Source organism: Anguilla rostrata, chromosome 6, assembly GCF_018555375.3.
Source record: "Anguilla rostrata isolate EN2019 chromosome 6, ASM1855537v3, whole genome shotgun sequence".
NCBI classification, from domain to species: Eukaryota; Metazoa; Chordata; class Actinopteri; order Anguilliformes; family Anguillidae; genus Anguilla; species Anguilla rostrata.
In genome coordinates, this window is record NC_057938.1 from 12,987,053 (window position 1) to 13,002,726 (window position 15,674).

Genomic DNA, 15,674 nt, shown 5'->3' on the forward strand with positions numbered 1-15,674 from the left:
ACAGCTTCAAATTACGTCGAACTCACCGGACCGGCTCGCACTCCACTCTGGAAATTTCCAGCTCTTCATTACCTGAAAATCAATCTCTGTGAACTCTTTGATTTTGTTGCTCTTGCTTCTGGATGTTTCTGCCAAGTTTTTGCCATTACTGTCATACAGGATCGTGGATTTATATCCTGATTTGTGAGACTATATAAGAAATTAACCTTTTTTTCGCATAAAATCCAAATATGTAATTTACTGTGACAAAGCTGCATTCATCTTTACTCCAAGAGGTGTTTTTAATATAGAAAAGTACTTTGAATTCTATTTCCCTGTGTCGCTTTGAAGTGCACCCTCTGTGACTAAGTACTGTAGTCTTATTTACTGTGCTTAAGAGGGCTGTTTTACGACTGCATATCCAGCATGCTACTGGTATTTACCTCCCACAGCTGGGCTGAGTATTGCATTGCATTCCAACTGCTTCAGAATAGCCGAGGCAGTGGAATCACAGCTTCAAAGTGTTGGGGGAACTAAACCAATTTCCCGCCAATCCTCCTCATCACCGCCTTCTCGCAATGGAGGCAGATTGCTTTAGTGTGGTCGACTAATTAAGCTTCACTTAGCCCAAAGCACTTTAACTCACTTTCGCCGCCAGCCTTACTGCTATAATTTGCAGGCTCATCAGCAGTGCTGTGTGGGGAAAATGGAAATAAAACGAAAGGGAGCTGTACTCCTCATCGTACTTTAATGATACTTACTTACTTTTACTACTGAGTGTAAAATTCAGAGCAGAACACAAGGCAAATATTGCATACAAACATTAGCTGTTACCGAGAAACGGCAGAGGCTGTCTGGTGTTCCTGCAGGTGCGTTACAGGTGAGTTTCACCTGGGGTGAGGGGAGTGTTTGGGGAGGGGTTTCTTTGTCTGGTTTTCCTTCTGTTGCATTTGCAGCTCAGTAATGGTAGGGATCCAGTTACTCCCTGTGGAAAAAGATGCCGCCTCAGACTAAAGTTGGCCCAGAAAGTGCAGTTCTTCTATGAGGGAGAGTTTTGAGCAGGCAGAAAGATAAAGTCTTTGTGGTGTTTAGGTGCAGTTACTCCGTACTGCCGGAAGACATTTGGTGTATTTTGGTAGTGAAAGTGTGACTTCTGGTGGATCAGGAGCAGGTGGAGAGAAAGTGTCAGTTGGCACGTTATTTTGTATCCCTGCAGCAACTGAGCATCCATTTGTTCTCGTGGCACTGTGGTGGTGAAGTCACCGCTGCTGTCACCCGGCTGCTCCCGGCGGCACCAGACTGTGGCAGGTGTACTCAGCTGCTCTGCGGCGTGCCAGGCCACTGCTGTTTACCACTAATTAGTTACTGCTCTGTGTGTGTGTGTGTGTGTGTGTGTGTGTCTGTCTGTCTGTCTGCCTGTGTGTCTGTCTGTCTGTCTACCGTGTGTGTGTGTGTGTGTGTGATCTGTCTTTCTGTCGGTTGGTCTTTGTACATGTGCGCATGTCTGTATGTGTGAGGCAGATAGAACCTGTGTTGCAATCAGGTAATATGATATCATGTCACAGGATTGATTCATGTCTGTAAGTATGGGGACCAATCTCTGTTCCTGAGTGAGTGAACATTTTGGAATTCAGACTGCCTGTGTGTGTGTGTGTAAGTGCAAGAAAAAATGTAACATTGCACAGTCTGCGGTTAAGGATAAGGTTGACAATTTAGTGAAGTTTCATCACGTTCTCTTCAAGAACATGTTTACTAAATTGGTTGTCTGAATGAGGTGCATCAAAAACATCTCAGCAATTTTCTGACAGCGAACACAGATGATTTGATTAACATGTTCCAAATGCAGCCTGGCTGATCTGCATGGTGTCATTAAACCCCATACACACAAATGGAAAGCTCTCTCAAGGAGGGAAAAAGATCCTCTTGAGGAGTCGCACGCGTATAATTAAGTGGGGGCTCTTTCTCTTCTTTACACTAAGCTCAGTATAAGAGTTTTAAAAAAGCTTTTTTCCATCTGAACCTTCTGCATAGTCTATTCCATTTATTTGTAGCTGGATGCTCATTTGTCTTAAACTGTCTCACAAACACAGTTTGATGATTGAAGTTTTTATGCACATAATTTTGGCGAACCATGGTAGTGAAGAAAAAATTACTTGATTACTTGCATTCAAAGTCAAAATTTAGGACAAATTGTTGATTGAATACAGACCATGGCCACAGCCACCTATCTGTCCTTGATTTGGGCAAGCTCTTCAAGGCCGGTCCAATCAAAGGATTACACATCACAGGAGACTTAATATGTGAGTGGGAAGAGGTGAAGGTCTACACTTCCACATTTCTTAATTATTCACAATTAGAAGCCAACAGTACATATTTTTTTTGTTTTTGGCTCATCCAGAAATGCCCTTGCTTTGCATGGCAATTTGCATATCAATTGCAAATTGAATCTTACATTGTCAAGGATAACACAATAAAGTAAAAAACTTATCTCCATTGTGGTCCTTTCAGTAGCAGTGGAGACGAGATGACTTCACTACAGTATAAATACAGTTGAAAGTTATGGCTACACAGCAAACTCGTTACTCAACAAGATCAGCACAGATTTACGGTCTAAAAACAACTACAAAATAATATAATAAAAGCAATGACATCCATTTTATGTTTCTGAGTCAGTGATAGTTACTTCTTCTTACGCCTACACTTCCATATTTCCATATGGTACTCATCAAATGTTTCTCTTTAATGGTTGTGGGTCATGCTGTTATTGTTTTTTTAGTTAGTTAACATTTCATGTGTTGTGACACATAAATGTTTTTTTCTTTCTTCCTGTGGTGCAGGGTTGCTCTTCTCTGTCGTTACTTTTGCACAGTGATCCATTTCCGTGTTTTATAGCAAGCCCACGTCTGCATAGAGCTCCTGTTTCCTCTGCTCTTGAGTTTCATCTCTCTGGGTGCGTCCCAATACTTGAAAAATGCATCCTCCTTTCCTCCACTACCATCTCGTCTGCTCCATGCCCCAGAAACCAATCTTTGTTTCCTCCCTCCCTCCGGCATCCCAATATTAGAGGAGTCAAGCAAAGTGGCTGCAAACTTAGCTACTTTGATAAACTAATATTGCTGGTTACATATTAATTGGTGTCTCAACGCAATCTGCAATGTCAGGTTTATGTTTGTACAGGCTGTTGCATACTTGAAACTGCTATTTAGCAGCTTTAAATGTTCTGGCCACATGTAAGTATGTTCTGTGATTGGATACGGAACTATTTTTGGGCTCTGCATAATATAGCTATTATGATGTGTTATTTTATCAATAGTTGACGTCGACCTTGATGATTATTTCATCAATAGTTGACGTCAGCCTTGATGATGGCAAAGCAGATAAGCTGTTCCAGTTTTCTTCACGCCTCCTTGTTTTCTCCTTTCCTCCACATACTTTGAGGTACGATATGAGTGGAGGAAAGGAGATGAGTAGTGAAAAGCAATGGGATGCACCCTATATCGTGAGCCCCACCTCTCTGGCCTGCTTCCGTTTGCTCCAGCTGATTAGCAAGAGAGGACTGAGGTGAAATCCATCTTCTCCACACCTGCCTGGCTTTGCTGAGACCTCCAGCTTATGTTACACAGTGCATTATGCTAAACACTTGAAATTATTTTTCTAATTAGTCTGTTGAACAACCGTAGACATAAGATTGTTAGGACATCCAGCACACCTGCCTGTCCATCCAGCTTTCGGCATGTTCCATCCAGCTATGAGAGTCATGATGGCACCCTCCTGTGGAGTGAATTAGGTCAGTAATCCAATTTCAGCTCTGCTCCCCAACATGAGAAAAGTCTCTATCTCGTTATCTCTTTTTCTCTCTCTCTCGCTTCTCACTTTTTAAGCAGATTTCAGTGTCTGGTTGTGGTGTCAGACTGTAGCTGATTGGGTCCTGACCTTGACTTCCTTCACCCACCCTACCATGTCGAAATAACTGCTCCAGTGGCCTTAAATCTACCAAACCAACATTATTACACAACACTCTCCATCACCCCATGAAAAGACTGGCTGGACACATACATGTGACTACATGTGCGTATATTCTGTAAATTTTACACAGGCATATTACATTCTCTTAACACAGTGCCACATTGAAAGTAAATCGAAAGCTTATAGAAACTTGTGTTTTTTCCCAGGGGCTTTCCCCAGGGGGGTAGTTATGACACTGCTCCAGTGTCTGTGTACATACCACGGTCTGGCAGCCCATCACTGGTGCCCAGAAAACATGTAATTAATTAGACCCCTTAATTAGACTCTAAATCTTACACAATGGTTTGGGAATGCACTGCTTCGACTTTTCCAAAGAACAGCCCTATGTACTGTTTTAGTGGCCTAGAAGTAACAACACAGCAGTGGCATGTAGGGCAGGAATGTAGGATTTGTAATTGGGGGGGGTGGTGAAATACAAACCCAATGGACCCGCGTGTATCTCATACACCCACGGAGAGCTGCGTCACATGGCCGTGCGGGGGAGGAGCAACGTGGTTTTTCGGGTGCGTTAGGGACTCTGTGGATTTCTCAGTATCTGTGTCATTTGATCCCATTTGGATGAGGGCCCGGGGGCCTTCAAACCAGTCCTCTGTAATCCAGTGGCTTTTGTTCTCCATGGCTCTGATCTGTATGAAAAAGAGAGAGGAAAAAGAGAATGAGAAAGAGAGCGAGAGAAAGAGAGGCCACATCTCTCCACACACTCCTTCATTTCCTGAGTGACTTCAGATGCGCGGAGGAATCAAAGAACAGCGAGTGCCAGTCAGATACCCTTTGAAACGTGGGCATTCACAGTCCGCGAAACCACATCTGAAAATCGATCTACATCAACAGGCTGTGACAGCGTGCAGCAGCGGAATGTGTTTTTACCCCCCCCCCCCCCCACAACCAGAAACGATCCTGCCAATCACACTCCTCACCGTCAAAACGACACTCCGACAAAATCCATGCTAAATTGAGAGCTGCCTATTTTGCTCATTAATTGACTGAGTGGCGTTTATTGATTGGGACAGTTGTTACTCCTGCATCGCAACACTCAATGCATGTTGAATTATTGTCAAGGTAGTGTACTGTATACAGCACAAATCATTTGATCGTTTTACTTATTATTGAAGCCTTAACAAAGGACTCATCATTTAGCAGAAGTGCAATGAATAATGATAAAGTATGCCAGTTAAAATGGGGTGTGAAAAACGCCCAATATTGAAAAAGATACAAAAACAATGACAATAAATAATTTATACATGATTTTATTGTCCTCTGTGCACTAATGCAGCTGTGAAAATATTTACCTGAAGAATTCTGACAAAATGATGGTGTGTCATTTTGGATGATGCAATAAGGAGGAAGACAGAATATATCTTTTATATTTTTATTAATTTCAGGCTGTCTTTTTTACAGTAATTCTGACTGTAATCCAGTGGTGTAGCCTGAAATCACTTTTTGGGTGGGCCAGATTTTTATTCGGTTAAATGCAGTGGAATGTTAGCTGTCATAGCTAGTCTACGTGTCCACTCGTCATTAACTTGCTGGCTTGTGGGTCTTTTAGCAGCAGTAGGGGTAGCTGTTGTGGGGGCTGAATCCTCATCTTTGCCTACTGTGAACATGATTAAGAAATTTGAACAAAGCACTCTGTTTAGGCTTTGCAATTTTATTAACATTTTAAAGTATCAGAGAAGGCTACACCACTGAACTCTATGATATGGGCTACACCAGCGAAAGGGAAACTCTGAGAGCAGGATGGCATCTAGCCCAATCAAATTTGGTGTTACAAAAAAGAGCGTGCGTCTGTGTTTTCATATTCTTTATCGGACACATTTGTCAATCCAGTAGTCAATGACAGGTTAAAACATAATCACAGTGAAAGCTGATTAGACTATTCAGCTTTGAGCCCACATCGGCTCCTCGTCAAAAACTATTCAGAAATAAGTTTCTGCATAATGCCTCAACTGACCAATCGGAATCGAGTGTTGCGCAACATGTAATAACTACAGATCAACAAATTCACTTAGCATAGACTCACAAAGTTCTACGATATCTAAAAGTGCCCCCCGCCCCATTTCTGGCACCCATGATCCCGTGATTTGAGTGCTGAGGGACGTTTAAATGTGTATGTGCAGCCCCCATACCTTCCATTCCAGCCATTGTAGCATCAGTGGGAGAAAGCACGCAGCTCCGCTCAACCAAAGACGGGCTGTCCTTGCCACGCGCGTCAGTCTCGTCACCAGGCGCAATGAGAGGCCTGTCTCCATGGAGTGCCCAGCTGCAGAGCTCCATCTCATTATCCGCTCCCGATGCAAGCCTGTGGCGCTCAATTATCCTGGAGAGTCAAATCAGCCTTTCGGGAACCAGCTGAACATTTGATGCGCAGCTTTGAGTGATTTTGCCACCAGACAAAAGGGGCTTCAATGAGGAATAAATGTATTGACTGGGAGAAAAATGACTGTGGAATAAATAATTTCTTTTGGCAGAATAAGGCTGGTATGCGAGTTATTAAAAATGTAATTTAAAAAAGCATGGCTAGCATTCCCACTGCCTGCTTGAATTCTCACTGTAGCCTGTGATGTGGTGTTGTATACACTTTGTTCACTTCTGCAATCTTCATTGCATCTGCATGGCTGTGTTGAATAATATTTAGAATATTTTTATGAGGAAGTCACACCCCTTTTCATGTGAGACATGTCTAAGTTAAAGTGGTCCATCACAGTAAGTCTGAATCTCAACAAAAGACATTTTCAGTGTACAAGAAGATCTGGTTATTCTCACATACAAAGCACAGGTTGTTATATTCAAATAAAATCTAGGCCGGTCCTTAAAAGTATTGATATTAAAATAGGGTCAAGTTACAACAAACAATATTGGCTATCTTAGCAAGCACAAATTGAACAAGCTCTGTTTCAAAGCAATGCTATCCAGTGTTCACATGTAAATTTTGATTAAGAATCAAATCAGATTGAGCTAAATCAATAAAAAATGTCTTTGTTCCAAACATTTTGAAGCTTACTGCATTTGCATGTTTCTAATGCTTCTATGTGAATAATACTGATAAGCTATTTATGTAGTGTCTATTTAGCTGGTATGAAGAGACAAATGAGGAACAGTGCATGGACAGGAAATAGCTTAGTTCACTTCATCGCGTGTGAGGAACTTATTAATATCAGGTCCCAGCATGCATCTGTTGCTATAGTACCTCTTATGTTGTACTATACCTCTAATTACACAGTATAGCATGGTTACTAATACCACAACCTATCAGATCAATTTTAGTACATATTAGAAAAGAGTCCAGGGGAAATAAGCAGCTCCAATGTTGACATTATTGTATAGGAAAGCAATGTCACAAATGCGTGTTGACGTGGCGATCGGTTCACGGGCCTTGTTTCAGGTCACTGGCACTATGGCAGGGAAACCGCGATTAGCGCCACAGCCCCACGGCTCTTCCCGGTGGCATGCTGCACTGACTGTGCCCCGCGTGTCATGGAGAGTCACATCAAAGCTGCCTGGGTCAGCAAGCACAACACACGTGACAGGAGACTGCAATGCTGTGTCTGGGTTGCCAGTGTTGGCGAACTGTGGGTACGAAGAAGAAAGGTTGGTAGTGTGTTGGTCCTCGGTGTAGCGTAGTGCAAGGAAGTGGCCGTGTCGCTCTGGGGATGCAGGCTGAAATCCAGGGTGGGGAACTGCCGTTGCAACCTGGGGAAAATGTACTTGACCTGTTACTCTAAATGAATAGTAAAAGTATCAATGCTTAATAAACCATGCATATTATATATATGTGAAGTTTTCACAATCTGACCAGGCTGGCCTGGTTCTTCACATGAACATTGATTTATTAATATAAGTTTATCATTGACAAAGTATTTTGTAGTGATATAGTTTGTGTAATGCATCCATCAATCATTTATTGAGCATCCGTAATAGCGTAATCATCAGAATTTTTACAAGGAAAGATTGAAATATGGGCATCATTATTAGTGCGTGAATGGTACAGTGGTCTGTCAAGGTCATCAGACAGATCAACCTATGTCTGTGTGCATCTGAATATAAGCATGTGCAAATTCTTACATTTCTTTCTTTTGCAACACTCCTTCCAGTGTACTCTTATCAGTTGTAGGTTCAGTCAGCCAATGGCCACAATTACTTAAGCCTCTTAATTTCTTAAAATCTTAGGACCTAGTGAATCTTGCTCACAAGTTTGCATCTGTGTCACTAATCATGTATTTGGTATTACAGCAGAGCTGGAATATGAGTATTATTTTTATTAATACATAGTTTTTTACAAAAATTTTTATTTGGCTGCATTGTCTTGCAATAGAAGTATAAAGCTATGAATTTCGTGAAGACTATTGATTCTGTGTAGCATCACTGTCATTCATGAGACTAATTATGCCTGCATTGTCTAGAATAAATCTATAAAGGCTTCATACACAGACACTGTCAGAGAAGGACACTGAATCACTTCTGTAGGCAGACTGTGGCTGTCTGATTGGCCACAGGGGACTGAAGGTATGTGATACAACACAGCTATCCGAATGCCAAGGGTCTCTTTGCCTGGGCAATAGTACAAGCAATTAAATTTGCTGCCCTATGTGTCTGCTGACCACAGCTGCCATTGGCATAGTCCCAATTCAATACCAGACCGCAGAATAATTTTTTCATACTATTGAGTGGTGCCTTGAAACTAAGGATGAGTCACTGAGTTGTGGGGACTGGATCCTGGGCTGTCAGCAGAGACCGACAGTTAGGCTAGTTTCACCCAGCCCAGGTCATACATGTTATTCTGTGGACCATGTGGTAACATTGTTCCCCGACAGTGGCTTGATGCTGACCTGGGGTCAGCTGTGTAAACACTTTCAAAATTCAATGTGGAGAATACAGTTCCGCTTTTTAAAAAAAATTTCTGAAGTAGCCTGACCCCAGCATTTCCTGAGCGGCATGTGTTACATTTAACTTCTGCAGTTACACTGACCTATTCTAACCACTTCAATGTACTATGACCAGAGTAATGTATCCACAGAGTTAGAGTGCCATCTAGTGGCTATGATGAATCTGTATTGGTTCCATCTCTGTTGGCTGTGCTCTGATTGTTGTGTACTTTCCAGGAATTTTCATGCTAACCTCTTTACCTCTTGTGTGGCTCTATTAAGCTGATATTGTGGTATTTAATTCTAAATTTTTAAAGATAGAACGATTACCTGGGCTGTGTGGCTCTTGGCTGGGCTGCTGTTGGCTTTAACTGCCATTAACTCCCATGCTACTGGAGACCGGAGGAGTCATAGTGTGCTTTTGCCAAAGTGGCACCAGCAATTCTGTGGTTCTGCAGAACCCTGCTGAGACATCTTTTCAGTCCCCAAGATGCCAATACAGTCTCTGTATGAAGCCATCTGCTTTGACAAAGCCCTATACTTTAGTCCAGTCCTGATTGCACAGCAAATGTGCTGTTTAGAATATATATTTCAAGAGACAGTAATACTGTCTCTTCTGCACAAACAAGCATGTCTTGTAGTTTCCATCTATAATATAATTGTATCCCACAAATCTTTCGCTCCCCTGATGTCCACACAGTCTGCTCTTCTGTGAAGCATCAGCAAACAGCTTGGCTTGTTGAGGCTCAGTCAACAGTTTTATGCTAAATACAAATTATTGTAGACATTTTGTATTAATACTGTACAATAATGCAATGATGGCCATTTTCACAAATGTATACTTAGTTTAACACTCCGTAATAAATATTGGTCTAAATAAATCCTAACTTAATATTTTGTACATTATGCTCTGAAAATAGGAATGCCAAATAATTTAATAATCGGATGCTTATTTCATCAGCAAACTTGTATTTAGGAGCAACTGCCATACAAGCATGAATGCGTACATTGATAAAGCTTTTTAGACAAAAATGACAGCAAATAGTCGTTCTTTAAAGGCCTCTACGAAAGAGGAGGCCACCTAGGGGAAGCCAAAACTTTTTGCCCTCCCTGCAGAACTATTAGGGATTGAGTTACTGTACTTCCGGCTGTACAACTGGTGACGGCGCATTCCTTATATTTGGTACTTCTTTGCCAAATATTGACATTTTACCCGCAATCCACGCCCCGCGTTTGAGCGGCACAGTTTGCCTCTTGACAGATGAACGTAGCGGGAGTCCATTCCCTCTGGTCCATACCGGATATAGGTGCTCTCCCTCTTCGTCCACCTCGCGGAAACAACACGCAATCCAGAAGTTGATGCGGCGTGGTTTGTATTCGCGGCACTATTCGTGTCATGCATGGGAGATCGCGTACTCGAGGCAATGTTTCGGAGGTCTCCCTGTCACAGAAGCAGAGTGCACTTCGACTTCAGCGAAGAAGTGACTAGGAGAGTTCACTCCAGCGGCTTCAGGTCAGCTTTCTGTCCCTTTCACCGCAAAACTAAAAACTGTTTTCACGAGCTTGCTTGTTGTAGTTAGTCACAGAACCGCGCTTATGCTTGCCTTGAGCGCGAGGACAAAGTTTGTGGTATTTAAATCGAGTTCGTTGGCCGTGAGCAGATTAAGTGTGGTTTAGAACGAATTTCTTGTGTATTTTGAAATCAAACGCCGGAAATAAAAGTCACCGTTGTTTTTAAACAACAAACCATTCTCAAGAGTATTCAAAATGAGGACTGTGGTGAGATTGAGGGTTTACATTTTTATCGTCACTGAATGCACATAAATCGTCCGTCAGCCGAACACTTCAGGTAGCGGTGTGCTTTTCGTTTTTTTTTCCACAAGCCACAATAACAGTAGTTTCATTTAAACCGCTATGTGAGTTTCGTTTGGACGCTTGAATGGAGAAGTGTCTCGCCTGTGGAAAACACCTATCATTTGAAGCAATGAGGGGAGCCCGTTTTAAAACCATTATGATCTGCTAATAGGTGTGCCAGTGTGATTGGATATGCGATTTGGTGTCCTCTTTGTTCAGGCAGCAGCCAGGCAGCAAGATTTTAGTCTCATTCTTCAGTAATTTTCTTTTTGAAATTTGTCACCTTGAACCAAAGCCATATTCTCCACAGTTAAATTAGTTTGTTGCATTATAAGAATTTGAATTGTTCCTCACATGAAGGAAATGAAGTTGGATAATTCCCCCAGTCCTCCTCTGGTGACTTGTAATCTTTGGGGGAAAGAAATCTCTCACGCTAGTAAAACTGGTCATCTCCCCACACACCCCCACACCAAAATCATATTATTAATTTGTGGAAATCAGAGGCTGCCTTATATCTGGCAGTGTCACTTCATGTGGCGCAGCCAAAGATTTCAGATCTTTGAATTATAAATTCTTAAATTCAGTCTGCTTTGAGATTACTGCCTATTCTGAGTCTCTTTCTTGACTGACCAGCGACTCTGGCCCCAAGAACTGATCCCAGGTCAGTTTTTGTGTTTTCACACCCAACGTTATGGAGTAGTCAAAGATTGTATGCAGTGATCATGGTTCGGTATTGTAGAGGGAGCTTTTTATACTGTCTTTGAGAGGGACAATTCTGACGCTCTCTGCTGGCCCTTAGTCAACATTGCATGCTCGCTGCCTGACTCCTCAGTCCCGAGAATTCAATGCGCTCATTGCATTCTTTCCTCAATTTTTGGCTCCACCCAATGGAGGATGCAAGCAATGGACGCGAGGAAAAGATAGGAGGATGGAGGAATCGAGGAAACCTGTATTAGGCAAATGGCATATTCTTGCTCTTTCAAAGGTCTTTTTAAAGCCATGTAAATTGGAATGTCCTTTTAAGATGGCGGACCTCGATTGATTTCCAGGTGAGGCCCGAGGATACTTATACAGATAAAGTAAGCAACTGGAATGAGCCCAATTCCTCTCCAGAAAATTTGGCATTGCAGCCAGCAGCCTGGTCAAACTAAGATCACAAGTTGCCAGCACATCCTGTACCAGGGAAAACCTCAATTTCCTTGTATTTAAGCGAGAGACAAAACATTTCCCAAACATTTTTGGACTACATTGTGTAAATATACTGGATATGGACTGTAACCGACTGTGCGGCATAGGGATTCCATCCGTGGGAGTCCTCTGAGGGAGGACCTGTGTAGCAAAATGTGAATGTTGTATTGTGTTAGTATGGTGTACTAACACAATACAACTCATACCATGTATTTTGGTTCTAGTTTAGCGCAAGTTAGCTTGCATTTAGTTAAGTAGTTTAGTTAAGTTAGTCCTTGATGTTGCGGTTTCAGTCAATTTAATGAATGAAGTCTTTAAAAAAAATAAAAAAAAGGTGAGGTGCCCACATTCATATAATTCTGTGAAGAAATGGCTAGTGGGGTATTGCTACCATTGGTTTTTAGTATGAGTTAAATCCCTGTGCATTTAGCCACCACAGTGACAAGCGACCTGTGAGACCACTCCTCTTGAAGGCTTTAACAAATCTGTGCTGGTAGCTCTGTGATGCAACATCTAAGCAAGAGGGCAGGGCAGAGTTTAATTACACCCTTATATTTTTACATTGGATGCTCCAGGTTTCTTCTGTGTTGCAGTTAAATCATTTGTGTACAGGTCCATTAGGGGTCATGCCTTTGTTAGCGAAGCATTTTTGGCAGTGTAGTTCTATTAATAAGAAGGTGAATTATTTTGTCATGTCGTATATGGCATATGACTTGGATTAAATGTTTTGCCGTGTATTAACATATTTTGTTCTGTGAGTTTGGCTCAAAACTGTCGCACAGCTGGACTTTTTCCAGATAGCGCATTACAGCTTGTTCTCATTTTCGGCAGAAGGAATTCCCCTCCTTGGAGCCCTCGTTTGCAAGAGTTTAGAGTATTTTTCGGTTTGCTTTATTTTTGGGTTTGTTTGTTGCTGGTCAAAATGATTCTTGCTTTACGGATATCTGGTTTTGGGTCGGGGGGGTGGGGTGTGGGGGGGGGACCGTCCAACATCCTGGGAAACCTTGAAAGAATATTTCCAAAGCTGGTCTCCTGGGGGCATGTCCACATCTTCTCCCGCCGCCCCCATGGAAAAACCTGAGGAGTCCCACAGCACTTCCACGAAGAGCTCTTTTCAGTATGCTGTAGCTGGAGGTCAAGGAACGGTGCCTTATTTTGGTTGTTGGCGACCTGAGCCAGCATGGGATGTTTTTGTCCCTGTTTTGAATGAAAACATGTTGTCTATGGCTCGTCTCTGATGCTCTGTTGTAATACAGGCCTGTCTCTGTTTAGGCCTTTGAAATTAGACCTCCACTGGAATATGTGGATCTTTAAGGTCTATCGTGCCATATTTGGATATCTTTTCTACATTAACCCTTATTTTTGAAACTTTTTTTTTTTTTTTTTACAGCTTAATTTATTCATGTGAGTGGAACTTCAGTTGCATTTTCCTTTTACCAAACCTTACTGTAGTACTTCTGCGTGGAGCTCATTCCTCCAATTTTTTGCATACAAGTCCACACTTGCTCTCTGTTCAGTGTCCACAAAGCCTTTTCATTGTATGTAGAAACATATAGAAGATATTTACTTGAGGTTGTCTTTTTCAGGTTAAGTTATGTCTTTGCAATGGGTCATATATTACTGGGTTTTTTTGTTTGTTTTTTTTAATATCATGTACTAAAATTAGAAATGTAGTGCTTTTCAGAGACCCTTTACACTCAAATACACATGCAAGCATTGCCTAGTGGACAGGCGCAGCTCGTTCCGGGACCCACCTCATAGATTCCTGCGACCCATTTTGGGTCTCCACCCAAACATTGTTATATATGAAATGAATGACATTTGTGTCGCCTAGTAACCATATAGCAACCCAAATTTGAACGTTGTTTACAAGAGTTCTGTTTTGCACCATTTGCTTGCTTTTCATTGTGTGTCATATTAATTATCTGATGGTACTTAAAATTTGCAGGGCACAGGGAAATATGGTACATGGGGTGTCCTGTATTGTGTAAACCATTTTTGGCTGAAATCTTGGTTAATACAAGACAGTGGTCATCCTTTATTTTTAGTTGCATTTGCTGCTCTGCTTTGTAGTGTCGGTTTGGCTACTGTTAGCCGTTTTGCTGGGCGTCGTGAGGTTGACACGGGTTTTCTGTATGCTGTTGTGTTCCAGCTTTGATGTGGAGAATGGCCCCTCCGCCAGCTGCAGCCCCTTGGACCCGCAGGCGTCCCCTGGGTCCGGCCTGGTCCTGCACACAAACTTCCCAGGACACGGCCAGCGCCGCGAGTCCTTCTTGTACCGCTCTGACAGCGACTACGACCTCTCGCCCAAGTCAATGTCCCGCAACTCCTCCATCGTCAGCGAGCTGTAAGCCCCGCCTCTTTTTCCCACACTCCCCTTCCTCTCAGCCGTTCCACAGAGTGCTCTGAGAGGGCGGCCAGGGAACAGCTTACAGCACTGTATATGCAATGTATCTTACGTGGTTTACAGACAGCGGAAATTCATCCTGACAAGAGGACAGTGCATTTGTCTTTATCAGGGCTGCAATCCGGGGTCCAGATCTCTATCATCCTGTAGGTTTTCACTCCAACCCTAACAAAGCACACTGGTCAACAGCAAGAGATCTCATTGAGATGATAATTGGTAGAATCACGTGTGCCAAATTAGGGATGAAATGAAAACCTACAGGATGGTAGATCTCTAGGAACAGGATTCGTCTGCCCTAGTCTTGATGATTAGTTGAAGACCAGGGCAGCCCACTTAGTGAACAATTTGGTTATTGTGCAGTGTCTTGCACTCCAAAAACAGTACATTTTTCCCTGCTAAATGTCTTCATGGACGCAATCTATTTGTGTTGTTCACCCCTCATTTATAATAGATTTCAGAAGTGGTTTACTATATGTATTCTAGTGACTTGTTTTTAACTGTACTATGTACCGCCCCATGTGCTTGCACTTAAATACAAATACATATGTATACAAATATGTATAAGTCTGCATTCAATCAACATTTGCCCTTTACATTCACTTGCAAATAAATGCAGTGGGAATTATTTTTCTAAACGATCACCAGTTGTTGCATGAATAAATAAATGAATAAATAATCGTGCCAAACTTTGTTAATGAGGTCTAAAATTAAATAAGTGTTTATTGAAAATCGAAGTCAAGGACAGATGTTAATTGAATACAGGCTTTCTGTGGGCCTCAGATAAAGAATAAAAACACTTTGCATTGCTTTCTTGTAGCTGAGGTTGGAAAACTTGCCAGTGTAGCACAGTTTGTCATACTTTAGGATGAGAGGCTGAACTAACAAATAAAAACTAACGTATATGTTTTTTTTTTTGGTTTTTTTTTGCAGACATGGGGATGATCTGATAGTTACCCCTTTTGCTCAGGTGAATAACTTTTTCACTGACGACATAGTCGTCAGTTTTTACGGTTTCTGTTGATGCTCAGTAATGTGTATCTGCTGGCTTAATGCACATTTGTTCATGAATTTCCTTTTTCATGACATTTTTTCATTTTGCGGTTCTTTGTAGGTACTTGCAAGCCTTCGAAGTGTACGGAACAACATCACCGTTCTGACCAATGTACAATGTGCCTCTAACAAGTAAGTAATATGTGGTTTTTTAACTGCATATTAAGTTATTTTTTAAATTTTTAAAAATTTATTTGGCACCCAACTTAGGGCTGAGAATATCCAAGTCCAACCCCAAATTGGCTTAGCCAATCATATGCGTATCATATTGTAGCAGATGCACATACATGCACAAACTGCACTTGGAG

General features: G+C 41.9%; 1 protein-coding gene across 3 annotated transcripts in view; it reads left to right on the top strand.

Moving 5' to 3' along the window:
• LOC135256556 (3',5'-cyclic-AMP phosphodiesterase 4B-like) overlaps positions 1-15,674 on the top strand; it is a 90,553-nt gene that overhangs the window by 40,055 nt on the left and 34,824 nt on the right. For 2 of the 3 annotated variants that reach the window (XM_064338438.1, XM_064338439.1), the window contains 3 exons: positions 14,062-14,256; positions 15,247-15,283; positions 15,428-15,498. In XM_064338438.1, the coding sequence (XP_064194508.1) occupies positions 14,062-14,256; positions 15,247-15,283; positions 15,428-15,498 (303 nt within the window). Of the gene's footprint in view, positions 1-10,059; positions 10,381-14,061; positions 14,257-15,246; positions 15,284-15,427; positions 15,499-15,674 lie in introns of those variants that run through there. The other variant, XM_064338440.1, reaches the window with a different exon arrangement.